The sequence below is a fragment of the Limulus polyphemus genome, unplaced genomic scaffold (assembly GCF_000517525.1).
Source record: "Limulus polyphemus unplaced genomic scaffold, Limulus_polyphemus-2.1.2 Scaffold3654, whole genome shotgun sequence".
NCBI lineage: Eukaryota > Metazoa > Arthropoda > Merostomata > Xiphosura > Limulidae > Limulus > Limulus polyphemus.
The window spans coordinates 51,507-65,438 of record NW_013669264.1 but is presented as its reverse complement, the minus strand read 5'-3'; the positions used below and the strand labels follow the sequence as shown (position 1 = coordinate 65,438).

General features: G+C 32.9%; 1 protein-coding gene across 1 annotated transcript in view; it reads right to left on the bottom strand.

Annotated features, from left to right (window-relative positions):
- The window catches only part of LOC106469780 (glutamate receptor ionotropic, NMDA 3A-like), a 53,899-nt gene that overhangs the window by 7,993 nt on the left and 31,974 nt on the right, over positions 1-13,932 (bottom strand). The window contains exons 3-6 of the mRNA XM_022398340.1: positions 11,890-12,037; positions 9,289-9,585; positions 6,065-6,184; positions 5,144-5,217 (exon numbers count right to left, since the gene is read on the bottom strand). Of these exons, the coding sequence (XP_022254048.1) occupies positions 5,144-5,217; positions 6,065-6,184; positions 9,289-9,585; positions 11,890-12,037 (639 nt within the window). The remainder of the gene's footprint in view (positions 1-5,143; positions 5,218-6,064; positions 6,185-9,288; positions 9,586-11,889; positions 12,038-13,932) is intronic.

Sequence of the window (13,932 nt, the reverse complement as noted above, 5' to 3'; positions counted from 1 at the left end):
TCCTACTTGTTAGAAAAGCAGTAACATTCTTAGTAGAGTTTGCACTCCTACTTGTTAGAAAAGCAGTAACATTCTTAGTAGAGTTTGCACTCCTACTTGTTAGAAAAGCAGTAACATTCTTAGTAGAGTTTGCACTCCTGCTTGTTAGAAAAGCAGTAACTTTCTTAGTAGAGTTTGCACTCCTACTTGTTAGAAAAGCAGTAACATTCTTAGTAGAGTTTGCACTCCTACTTGCTAAAGAATGTTACTGCTTTTCTAACAAGTAGGAGTGCAAACTCTACTTTAAGGTACTAACGTTGCCATGACTATATTTTTAATTACGATGTTAAGGTACTAACGTTGCCATGACTATATTTTTACTTAAATAAAGCTTTAAAAACTTAAAGCTTTATCGAAGTCACTATATTTCTACAAATCCTGCGAATTATATCTGTATGACTTGCTCTGTTTGCTGAATATAAAGAACTGAAACTGCTATTTTATAACAGAGCTAAGTCGGAATTATTGAATATATATATATATATATAAAACAAGAACGTTAAACTGTCATAATGAACAAAATTCTGGTTTAACTAATCTACGAATCGATACCATTTTGCAACATTCTGAGTTTAGTTTATTACATACCGAACTTTATGGACGTAATTAGCCCTTATACTCAGTTACTTCTAACACGTTAAGAGTAAGAAACAGTCTTAGTTAAAATCATTATAGTAATCTAATGGAATAAAATAACGCACAGTTTAAAACAGTTTATTTGAATAGGAAAAATAGTCTCAATAAAATTAATTTTTTGCTCTAATTTGATGAATTGGTTTCTGTGATTTCTTTATGAATCTATTTTTTTTATATCAAACAATTCATTGATGATATTCTTTTGACTCATAAGGACATATCACTGGTGACAACATTAGAAACGAAATTGATTTTCTTCATTTGGCAGGACCGACATATTCAGGCCCCCTCATGTAGCTGAGCGGCAGATATGAAAGCTTATAATGTAAAAAACCGGATTTCATACCCGTGGTGGGCATATAACAAATAACCTATTGTGTAATGTTGTGCTTAACAACAATCATACTCAGTCCCAATCCCTTTAAACTTTTATTTTATCCTAAACAAAGACTTCTACTTCTTATGTTAATGTTCCAAGTCTAGTTCTTAGCATTGAATATTTATTTCCTCATTTCTGTACTATTCGCTCTTTTTTCTTTTCATGACTTTAATGTATTCTTTCACAACCTTCGGGCTGATGACCATTAAGTCACGTGTCTTATCAATATCTATAAGTTGTTTAAGATATCCAATTTTTATCCAACTTTTCTTACAAAGAGAAACTTGATTTACTTTTTTATATTTAAATTAATCTTTATTAGTCACATTATCATTTGTACTGGGATAGTTGCTTCAGTTTATCTTTAGGGGTTATTTTGCCTTTGTCGGGTCTGTTAAATTGCGAATGAAAATAGAAATTCTCAGTGGCTATAGCTTCTTTTCTGTAATTAAGAAGTGTTACAAAATATCAATGCATTATCACCTATGTTGCTTCAAATACACCGATATCAATATGTATATATATATATATATATTATATGTATCATTATATTAAAAATAAAATTAGATACGTTGCTTCAAACAGAGGCAAGACAAATACAATGTTAGTCGGGTTGCTCCAAACGCAAGCAAGCTCAATATTAGCTATACGTTGCTTCAAATGCAGGGACCCGTCATGGCCAGGTGGTTAGGGAGCTTGATTTGCAGTCTGCGGGTCGCGGGTTCGAAACCCCGTACCATCAAATGCTTGCCCTTTGAACTGTGGGGGCGTTATAATGTGGGGAGCAATCGCACTATTCGTTGATAAAAGAGTAGTCCAAAAGTTGGCGGTGGGTGGTGCTGACTAGCGCAGATAGCCCTTGTTGTAGCTTTGTGCGAAATTCATAACAAAATCAAATACAGGCAAGATCAATACATTATTAGCTAAAATGCTTCGAATATAATGCCTCCCAGTGGCACAGCGATATGTCTGCGGAGTTACAACACTAGAATCCTCGTTTCGATACCCGTGGTGGGCAGAGCACAGATAGCCGATTGTGTAGCTATAAACATATCGAATATAATTTTTTTTCTCTCTCATCCATCTCATTTTGCAGTTGCTGTTTAGGAATTATTTTTGTTTCACGGTTCAAACGTTCTTTCTAGAAAACAAATTGGCTAATTATATCTAAGCTTGTCTTTATTTGACTTATAGATTTGATTAATTGATAACATTGGGATTGCACAATAATCATTTCCTTGAAAATCCTCATTTTCTTTTACATTATTAATAGATCAGTTGATATAAGTCTGTTAATTTTATTAGCGGTGAGTGACATTGTTTAATTAACACTACAAAACAACTAAATTGATTGTGAGTGCATAAAATCCCTAAATTCATATATTTAACACCGCAAACAAACCTCAGTATTTGTTACTAAAATGTGACTGTAATTGTCAAATATCAATGCAAGTTATCATTATAATGATAATAATTATAAAATAAGTGAAAAATTAATATTAATACATACAATGTTAACAAAATGCGTGAACCAGAATCACAAAATCACTTACAAGTTGACTGATTTTTCCTTTAGAATTGCTAAACCTTTCATAACAGAAGGTGGATTTGAATAAACGGTTGTGTTTAAAAGTTACCCAATTTTCTCATTCAAATATTTTTGAATACAAAAAACTGAGATCTTCTGCTATTTACCTAACTTTCTGATTAGAACTCGTCCCCTCGAATGGCGTCACTATTAGGCTAAACATAAAAGTGAAACGTTTATATTTACTTGATTATAACATGAAAAAAAACGAAGAGAAAGTAACTATCAAACATAATATTTCCGTCGGTGGCTAAGCGGTGAGTCTGAGGGCTTATAACGCTAAAAATTGGGTATTCGATGCCAACGGTGGGCATACCCCGAATAGTTCATTGTGAGGCTATGCGCTTAACAACAAAGAAAGTATTACCTGAGTTTTTCCAACCCGTCCTCTAGCGTCTCAACTTCGTACTTTTGGATGTGCTGCCAAAGTCTAGTATTCTCGCTAAACACGTAACCTTCGGCCGCACTTCCCTTGGCAGCCCCCGTCCGTTGGTTTAAAAGCTGGAAGAGGGCAAGGAACTATTTATAGTGTGTGTTTTACTAATACAAACAATTCAAATAGTGACAATAGTTGAAATATCAATGTCTACCAAATGAAAAAAACACCAAGGAGAAACTCAAGAAATTCTTAGTAGAAGTCTGAGAAGCAGATTATAAACTACACTACACTAGGGACTGAGAGGCTGCTGATAATGTAATAAGCTACATTACATTGGGGACTGAGAAGTAGTTGATAACGTAATAAGCTGCATTACATTGGGGACTGAGAAGCGGCTGATAATGTAATAAGCTACATTACAGTAGAGACTGAGAAACGGCTGATAATGTAATAAGGTACATTACATTGGGGACTGAGAAGCAGCTGATCATGTAATAACCTACATTACATTGGGGACTGAGAAGCAGCTGATAATGTAATAACCTACATTACATTGGGGACTGAGAAGCGGCTGATAATGTAATAACCTACATTACATTAGGGACTGAGAAGCAGCTAATCATGTAATAAGCTACATTACATTGGGGACTGAGAAGCAGTTGATAATGTAATAAGCTACATTACATTAGGGACTGAGAAGCAGTTGATAATGTAATAAGCTACATTAGGTTTAGTTTTGAGAAACAACATGATGAATGTTTGAAGCTGCTCTTCGAAAAGTTAAAGGTTAACAACAAATACAGAAGACTGACGTCTGTGAAATCTCTCATGAAACATAGATCTGTTTAATTACAATGAAAGTTGTTTCATTGTTTCAAATTGCCACTTTAAACTGTTTCAAGGAACAGAGGAGGCAAGAGATAGAACTGGTCTTTATGCTCATTATTTACAACTTCAATGATACCAATTTTTTCTAACCAGTTAAAAAAATAGCTGTAATTTAATTTTCAAATTGCGTTGTATTATCATTTATTATCCAAAATCTAGGTTAACTCTCGCCCAAGTTAAAAAACAACAATATACAAGTCAACAAGGTGAAAAAAAAACTGACCTTTTCTTCCAATTTTAAATCAATACTATCAGATAATGCAGAATAAGAATGTTACTGCTTTTCTAATAAGTAGGAGTTCAAACTCTATTAAGAATGTTACTGCTTGTCCATCGTAATTAAAAATATAGTCATGGCAACGTTGGTACCTTAAGCACTGTGTAAAGTAGATGGCTCACATACAACATAATCATGCATTGTTCAACTTATTCGCTTCTCTTATGCATTTTACGTGATAATGTTTCGTACCATTAATAAATTCACCATCTAGTTACCATTACTCGTTCGTGGCCTGAGCAAGACCAAGTGATTAGCGTGCCGGACTGCAGAGTTTGGTTCCGTGTTTCTCTTCCCGTTACGGACGAAAAGAAAATCGTGTACCGCACTTTGGGACAGTGAGTGCATCATAAGAGCAACGGTCAGATCTCACTAGTCGGTCTAACAAGAGAAGCCCAAGAGTTAGCGGAGGGTAGCTTTGACTAGCTTCCTTTTAGTTCATCACTTCAAAATTAAGGACTACTAATGCAGATGGCTCTCGCAAAAAGGAAAAGAGTAAACAGAATTTTCAGAATATGAGAACCAAATGTTGTGATAAGGAAATGACAGTAAAACAACAACAACATAAACTACTATGTACTAAGATGAATATTATGATACTATTTCATCAATAAAATGTACCTAGTCTATGCAAATATAGTATATATAATATAAATACAGTTAAGTTTAATAGATTAAAAAATTGTCTAAGGATTAGTGAATATATTAAGATTTGAAAAAAGGGCAGCGTTTCCAAATGCTTTTGGTCATTTATCTGAATTTCTACTTACTGTTATTTTCAGCTCACTTTCGTCAGCGGTAAGTTTCAGAATCTACAACACTGAAATCCGGGGTTCGATTCCCCGCGGGGGACAGAAATCAGATAATCGATGTTGTAGCTAAAACAACAACAACAAAAAGCTCACTTTCTTTATAAATACCAAAGTGTTCGGTTGTTCAATGAGGTATAATGCTTACACATTCCTAATTTCTTGGATGACTCCAAAGAACTGAGATTTGCTTTTTCTTCTTCTTAAGTCTTCCTTTGCTTTCTAAGGATAGAGAAACAAGTGTTCCATTAGAGAATAGTTACAGCACAATTACACATTTTGCTCAATCAAAACTAGAGCAAAATTAAATTTTTGAAGTGGTTTATAATGGCTCATCTTTAATCAATAAAAAATCCTCTAGTTTTCAATGGTAAATGTGTGATTTGTTCACGATATTTAAGTGTTTATCGACATCACATACGTCACGAGAATGGTATGTTTTGAAGTACTTTCAGAAATCTCCAAATAGAATGATTAATGACTGATTAGGAATAAAAAAACGAAACCTGTATCAAAAACGATTCATTTATCACTAAAAGTAAACATAAAGTATCCTAAAACTGACATTTATGTCTTGAAAACTTTCTAAAGAGCCGGTTGAAATATTTGGCAGTTAAAAAAAAGGAATAAACGTTATTAATCCAGCCTGTTAAAAATAGCCGTTTGGACAACTACATTCTAAAAATATTACCGAGAACTTAGTTTTTCTTTCTTGTATCTGTAATTTCATGGGATGCGCTTTAATATAATTTTACACCCGTTTCAAATGAAGCGTAATGACATTCGCACAATTCTCAATGTAAAACAAAAACTTCACAGCTGTATACATTGAAACAGTAATCACTTACAGCAAAGTTAATTATACAATAAATGGCTTCAGCAAAGGTTTCACTCATGTTGAAAACACCCTTTGAATCTGCTTAGTTGTTTCTTGAGTGTGTTACAATATTTTAAAAGTTATCTAAGGCTCGTCAGTATGGACACGAATTGATTTGTTGCGATTACTGAGGACTCTAACTGATTTGGTGCAATTACTTAGGACTCGAACTGATTTGGTGCAACTACTTACTCTTTTCACGCTCTTCTGGAATAGACTAAAGATCTGGCCTTCTCGGAGATTGCTGGCGATTTCCTTGGCTGAGTGGTGTGGGGACACAAGCTCCACAGTGTTGATGAATCGGTATAATTTCTGAATGGAAGAAATTGACCAATTTATAATGTGTCCAAATGTTGTTGTTTTTCATGTATTGTTTTGCTAAAAGCCAGAGTTTAATTAGTTCTAAGTCCCTTACTCCGCCTTTAAGAAAGATTGTGGATCGATGATAAACTCTATGAAATTATGGTAGGTTTTCAATTTACTGACTTTATAAACATTCCTTCTCTCTCGTACGGTTGCTTCGGTACAGACATCTTGAATTGTCCAGTGTTTGGAAGAATGTAATTACAAAGAGCCATTTTCTTCAAATTCCCATTATTTTGATTGAATTTAAAACGCTATAAATGATGTAATAAAAAGTTAACTCTGACATGAAACATTTATTATTGTAAAATATCGCATTACTATTGGTTCAATATCCCAAACAACCGTTTGTATTTTTTATATTACTAGGCGATTACTCACGAAATTTTAAATTGAGAAAAAAAGAAGTTAAGTTCTAAGCCTTTGAGGATCCCATAACGACTGTCAAAACATACATCTTTATTCAAATAAAAGGTTTTCGTGTTGAAGTAGTGGATTTTAATACAATATGTTGTAGTAAATCTTAACTGATCGTAGGCACTTAATAAGTTAGAAATCACTGTGAAAACTTTTATATTGTGCTAAATGTTGCAGGCGTTTGTGCGAAACGAACTGAATACTTTCTCATCGTATGCGTAAAATATATGTATATATTTTTGACAAACTATATTTCTGAATTCATGTAAATTACAAAAGCTTTATATCACCAAACCGAGCGTTCCCAGCGAATAATCTTAAGCACCGAATTCGTTAATTTTCGTTCTAATTCCCAGTTTGTTTCTGGAAAGTATCGCCCGAAATTGATGGTGTAATAATATTTGTTGATCAGATTGTTTTATAGCAATACCTTCAGTGAAATGATGTTAATGCTCAAACCATAACAGTTATCATTCATCATGAATTACTAAATCAAATAACACTTAGTGGAAGCACATCAGTTGAAACACACATATATCATCGCATTCTACATTTTGACTATAATAAACTTCTCTACGTTTTCGGACAACTGTCGTTTAATACAAAACGTACCAACCTTATGGTATTTATATATTTGCACACACGTAAATGATAAAAGATAAGGCTTTTTCAGAAGAGATTGAATGCTTGAAAAGAGAAGCTTCTTAAATCGTTGGGTTATTTGTTGGCAAAACAAAGCTATAAATAGCATTAAAAACTACGGATTTTGTATAATATTTTTTGATTGGACAGTTTATTTGTTTTATATAAAAGCCACATCGAGCTATCTGCTGTGTTTATCGCGAGGAATGAAACCCCGGATTTTAGCGTTGTAACTCCGTAGACTTACCGTTGTCCGATCGAGCGATCACTTGGAAAGTATGGATTTTGTATAAAGTAATTCTTTGTTTCATTCCACTATTAGTTTATTTATTTCACATTTATAAAAAAGCAGAAGAATTTTTTTTTAATTGAAAAGAAAAACGACAGTTCTTCTTTCTAAATTTGGCCCGGTATGGCCAGGTAATTAGGGCGCTCGACTCGCAATCTGAGGGTCGCGGGTTCGAATCCCCGTCCCACCAAACATGCTCACCCTTTCAACCGTGGGAGCGTTATAATGTCATGGTCAATCCCATTATTTGTTGGTAAAAGAGTAGCCCAAGAGTTGGCGGTGGGTGGTGATGACTAGCTGCCTTCCCTCTAGTCTTACACTGCTAAATTAGGGACGGTTAGCGCAGATAGCCCTAGTGTAGCTTTGCGCGAAATTCAGTCGAGCGCCCTAACTACCTGGTCATGCTGGGCCTGTCAAAGAAAGATAATTAATAATCGGTTTAATCTTCTCGTATATGAACACGCGTTACTCTGCTCAACGTTTTAATTCTATTCATATGAGTTCTTTACCATACTGTATTTACTGACTTATATGTTAGATATATGTGTATGAAAATAGAAGATAAATCAAATTCATACCTCTAAAATGTTCTATATTCATGACGATTTATACACAGTAATTTCCAACCTTATCATAGGACACCTTTGCAAATTATTTCGCTTTGTCAGTCTTCAATAAAGCTCATGAACAATATTACACTGAGTGGAATAGAAATAGATTCCATCCTCGTAAATGCCTCGAAGATTTACATTGACCATGACGCCATCTATTAGCATGTTTATTCACGAGAGTAAAAAAAAACAAAAAAAAAAACGTAGAAACAAATAAGTTGATAAACCACATTACATAGAAGAAGAAAAAAAAAGTGTAAAGCCTTACTCTTTTCGACAGGTAGATTTGCCTTGATTAAGGAAATGGTATTTTTCCATAATAAAGACAGGTAGGTCTGGAAAAAGTGCTGTAGTTTTGCCGTTTTTATTTTCTAGCATGTGCTATATTATATCGTAGATTTTCAGCACCTAAAATTGTTGAAAGCTTATAGATGACACTTGAGAAACGATATAAATTGCCAGCTTGTTTTGTTAAACGATTCACTACAGATGGGGTTTGATGTTGCATCATATTGAGTAATGTTATTTTTTGCTTTGGTGTAAAGAACTGACCAAAAAAATTGGGTAAATCACTCACTTTCTATGTAAAATGCATATAAGACTCCAGAAGTAATTAATAGGACTGGTAGCAATATTTATGATCTTTGTGATCCCAGAAGTAATTAATAGGACTGATATCAATATTCTTAATTACACTTTTTTATGTTAAAAATGTTTAGAAATCATGTCACTTTTAATTACACAAACGTATCTTAGAGGTTTTACTTTTAGAGCAAGTAGTGGCAAAAACAGGAACATCTTAGACATTTTGACTTTAAAGGGTAGTTGATTAAAAATACCTTTTGCTTTTCTGATTGTTTTAGGAGTTATATGGAAAGTTAACATGATATGAGTAAAAATTTTGTTTGGGAGAAGAAATAATTGCAGCTGTAATCATTATTTATTCTGTTACAGTTTTAAATATATCAAAATATATCATATGTTCTTTGATCACTAAGAAAATATTTAAAAGTTTGAATCAACAGGTTGTATTTGCCATTTTGTTTCACAGCTTTTAAAATGAAGTTTTGTATTATGAAGATATCGCTAGTTACCTGACTAAGAAACATGAGATTAGGACTTCTCCAAATTGCATTCTTAGGTCCTTCTCTTAGTTTGGGTAGTACATATCGAAACACAAGATGTTCGATCACCAAGATACAGATGCCAACTAGAAGGCCCACTAATAGCATGATGAAGACTCCAGCCACAGCTCTGATACTGAGACCCATGGGCTTGGTTGGACTGTGGACTGAAGATCCAAAGCAAGGCACTCTACCATACCATTTCTGCTGAAGTTGATCAATGTAGCCAAACTCGTTGTAACGAAGAATCAAGTCAGATATTGCATCCTATAGAGGGAGTAAGGATATAATCTTACGAAGGTAGGAGATCTGTTCATAAGTGTAACACTTTACATTTAATAGCTAAGGGTACTTGTTATGGAAGTAAAAATTGTATAAAAGACAATATTAGGTATTTCTCTTTTCCCTTCTTTTTTTTGTTGTTAAATCTCTAACGACTTAATAAGATAAAATAATGAAAAAATGATACATATATGGTAAAGAATGAAGAGGTACTAGAAACCGCAGTAAGGCAGAAAACTAAAGTAAAGAAAACAATTAGAAAGCACTGAAAATTATGAAACTACAGGTATGCAAATGATACATAATAGAATTTGAAATAAATACACACAAACACACACACACAAAACAGTAAAATGTAGACATAAACAACTTCTAGGTAAGGAAATTTTGTAAGGAACCACAGCATAATCGGAAATGCTTAGTTCAGGGTGCATGTCAATAGAAGTAACGCTGGTCAATATTCATAAGAAGAAAGCTTCTTCTTTTTATGTCAGTAGGAGTAACCCAGGTCAATATTCATAAGAAGAAAGCTTCTTCTTTTTATGTCAGTAGGAGTAACCCAGGTCAATATTCATAAGAAGAAACCTTCTTCTTTTTATGTCAGTAGGAGTAACCCAGGTCAATATTCATAAGAAGAAAGCTTCTTTTTATGTCAGTAGGAGTAACCCAGGTCAATATTCATAAGAAGAGAGCTTCTTTTTATGTCAGTAGGAGTAACCCAGGTCAATATTCATAAGAAGAAAGCTTCTTTTTATGTCAGTAGGAGTAACCCAGGTCAATATTCATAAAAGAAAGCTTCTTTTTTATGTCAGTAGGAGTAACCCAGGTCAATATTCATAAAAAGAAAGCTTCTTCTTTTTTATGTCAGTAGGAGTAACCCAGGTCAATATTCATAAGAGGAAAGCTTCTTTTTATTTCCATGTATTAATACTGATGTTTATGCTACTTCTTGAAGATGCTTAAGGAAATGTTCAGACATATTGGAGTGAGAGTTGAAATATGAGATTTTTTTCTTGTTGGTAAAATACTTGGGATTATTTAAATATGTTAGTACTGTAACTTGGGTTTGCCGCAAACTGGAAGCTATATTTTTGAATAAGAATGTGGATTTTACACTCTTTACAAATATATACATTTGGCATATCTTTTTTTTTTGTCTTAACGCTTCCTGTGTAATTGATTATAGCGTGAACTAAATATTTTGTTTTTGAAACAGAAACTTCAAGTGATTGCAATCTCAAGCTATCGTAAAGCTGGATAAAGCATTTTTCAGACATTTTGTGCGTGTTGTTGTTCTAGCTCAAAGCTACATAATGGGCTATCCGCACACTTTTCACCGCGAGGGATCGAACCCCGATTCTTAGCATTGTAAATCCGTAAAATTACGTTGACCTACCTACTAAAGGATCTCTTTGTTTTAATGATAACATCAAGGACTGTGTTAAGGCTTCACATATTAACAACTACCGTATTTGTTGTGTCCCAGCTTGCTTGATGAGCTCTGGATTGAGTGAAACGTGTCGTCGACAATGAACACGCCAAATATAGTGTGGATGGAACACTATTATTATACACTCTTCTAATTCTTCAAAACCCCTAGGTGACTAAATACAGAATGCAGTGTTAAATATGAAATAGGCCTAACACTAATATCTGATGGTAAGTAAATTAATTATAATTATGTTTTGTCGGCTTGAAAAATGCGTCCATACCATAACAACTACACTGTTATTTGTCTTTAGTAATCGTAGGCTAATATACATTGTTGGCTATCACTACACCCAGTATTGGGTCATGAGTAAATACTGTACATCTCAAAAGATCAAGTGACATAGATTGTAAGAATATTAAATTTTATTTAAGTTATTACTAAGGGATATTTCTAAATGAATCTTTTTTATTGAAAGCTTGGAACGTTACAATGCCTTATTTATAACTATGATGTTACTAATTACCCAATATTATCAGTCACCAATTTTTATCAAGACTCGTTAATTACTCACTAATGAATACATTTTTACCAGTTGCTCATTTAAGACACTATTAATTACTAACTGTTGGATAAGGCTTTAATAATTACTCATTGTTGTTCCTCGGTGGGTCAGAAGTAAGTTTACAGCGCTTAAATCCGGTATTTGATTTCTTGTAATGGACAGTGTGCAGATAGCCCATTGTGTAACTTTGCATTAAAAACAACAAGAACAACTAACACCACCCATTGTTAAAGATAAGTTTCAGTGTAGTTTCGTGCTTTTAGTTTCATATGAAATTAAAAACTTTAAAAATTACCTTCAAAGGAAATCCCTTTTGCATACCGATTGCATAGGCATCATCGAAGATAGGGTCTCCTAAAAGATGCAGGTTACATCCGGGTTCGTTACCACGAAAATAATCAAGGACAGCGGTATCTCCAATTAGTACATCGAGTTCACCATTTCTGATTTGAAACAAAAAACAACAAATACAATCAATTTATTTTTGTGATATAAATTTTCTATGTTTTATTCTAAAATACAAATACGTTTTTTCTATGAAATGACGAATATTTGGAAAAAAAGTATAAGTCTGGTGATTGTAATATTTACTTCTTACGTTTCTATTTAACCGCTAATTTACTATATTTTATCATTACATGGGCATTTTGAAAGGCATAAATATAACTACCAAAGAGTTTGAGAAAATAACCTCCGGAATTATTGGTTTATTTGCATCACCAACTAGTTGTACAGAAACAAAAAGGCTTTCCATAAATCATAAATTATTATAAGTTATTTTTTAAATTGGTTTCAGATATTTAAAGGCACAGTTTATTAAAATGAATCATTGTTTGCATCGTATGTAATCTCACTGCCTATCCTTTTCAGCCAACCCCCAGTGGCACAGCGGTAAGTTTGCGGACTTATAAGGCTAAAACCTGGGTTTTGATATCCATGGTGGACACTGAACAGATAGTCCATTATGTATCTTTGCGCTTGACAACAAACAAATCTTTTCAGCCACACACTTAAATTAGTTTAATTCCTTATATTGAACTGTTAAAAGGCAACAATACGTTGCCTATGACCTCAAATATATCTTTTTTCACCATCGCTACACAGTTTTATTTTATCGAATAATACCAAGTATTTTACATTACTCCTTCAGTAGTAAATTTTATGTCTATTTTCGATCTAATTTTTTTTCAATAAAAATTTCAAATAAGAAAAGAAAAACTGATAACAAGTCAATTCACAAAGAGTGGAGGACATCGGATGAAGTGGGTGTTTTATACATTTTAGACTTTTTTAAAAAAGATAAATTCTTATAACACAATTTAATGAAAGGAAATTCGAAAGATAATTACAAAAGATAATTTTTTATTTCTACAGAGAAAATTAATTTCAATTTATAACCATATAGTATGAATACGATGGCCTATATATGTATGTATATATATATATACACACAGATACATATATATATAGGCCATTGTACTCATACTATAAAATTTCTTTGTTTAAGTATTCATATCATGAAAATATTTTGGTAGATAATTTAAAGGTACAGACCTAGCAAGTGAAAACAACGCAGCTTTTAACTAAATCAAAGAACGATCGATACCTAACCAAAAAAAGAATAACTCAACATGATAATAATTAGTACATTCCTAACTTCTATTTAATTTTCATTTTCCCAAGAACTAAACACTTAAATACTTTATAAAAATTACTTGGAGCTTATATATATATATATATATATATATATGCGATTTGTCTCCTGTGCATACAGGATAAGTCCTTGAAAATTGAAACTATCAATATGAAACCCGGATTTATAAGCCCTCAAACTTATTGCTCAGTTATTGGTCGCGAAAACAAAGTGGGCAGTTACTCCTTCTTGTACGAGAGAATAGCATTAAATTAAAAATTCAATACCATGTGTGAAAATAATCAGCTTGTGCTATATTTTTAATTACGATGATTATAAGTTGTCTTCATGCTGCCATACAGTATACACTATATTATAAGTTGTCTTCATGCTGCCATACAGTATACAATATATTATAAGTTGTCTTAATGCTGCCATACAGTATACAATATATTATAAGTTGTCTTCATGCTGCCATGCAGTATACAATATATTACAAGTTGTCTTCATACTGCCATACAGTATACAATATATTATAAGTTGTCTTCATGCTGCCATACAGTGTATCAATATATTATAAGTTGTCTTCATGCTGCCATACAGTATACAATATATTATAAGTTGTCTTCATACTGCCATACAGTATACAATATATTATAAGTGGTCTTCATACTGCCATACAAGGTTTCAATATATTATAAGTTG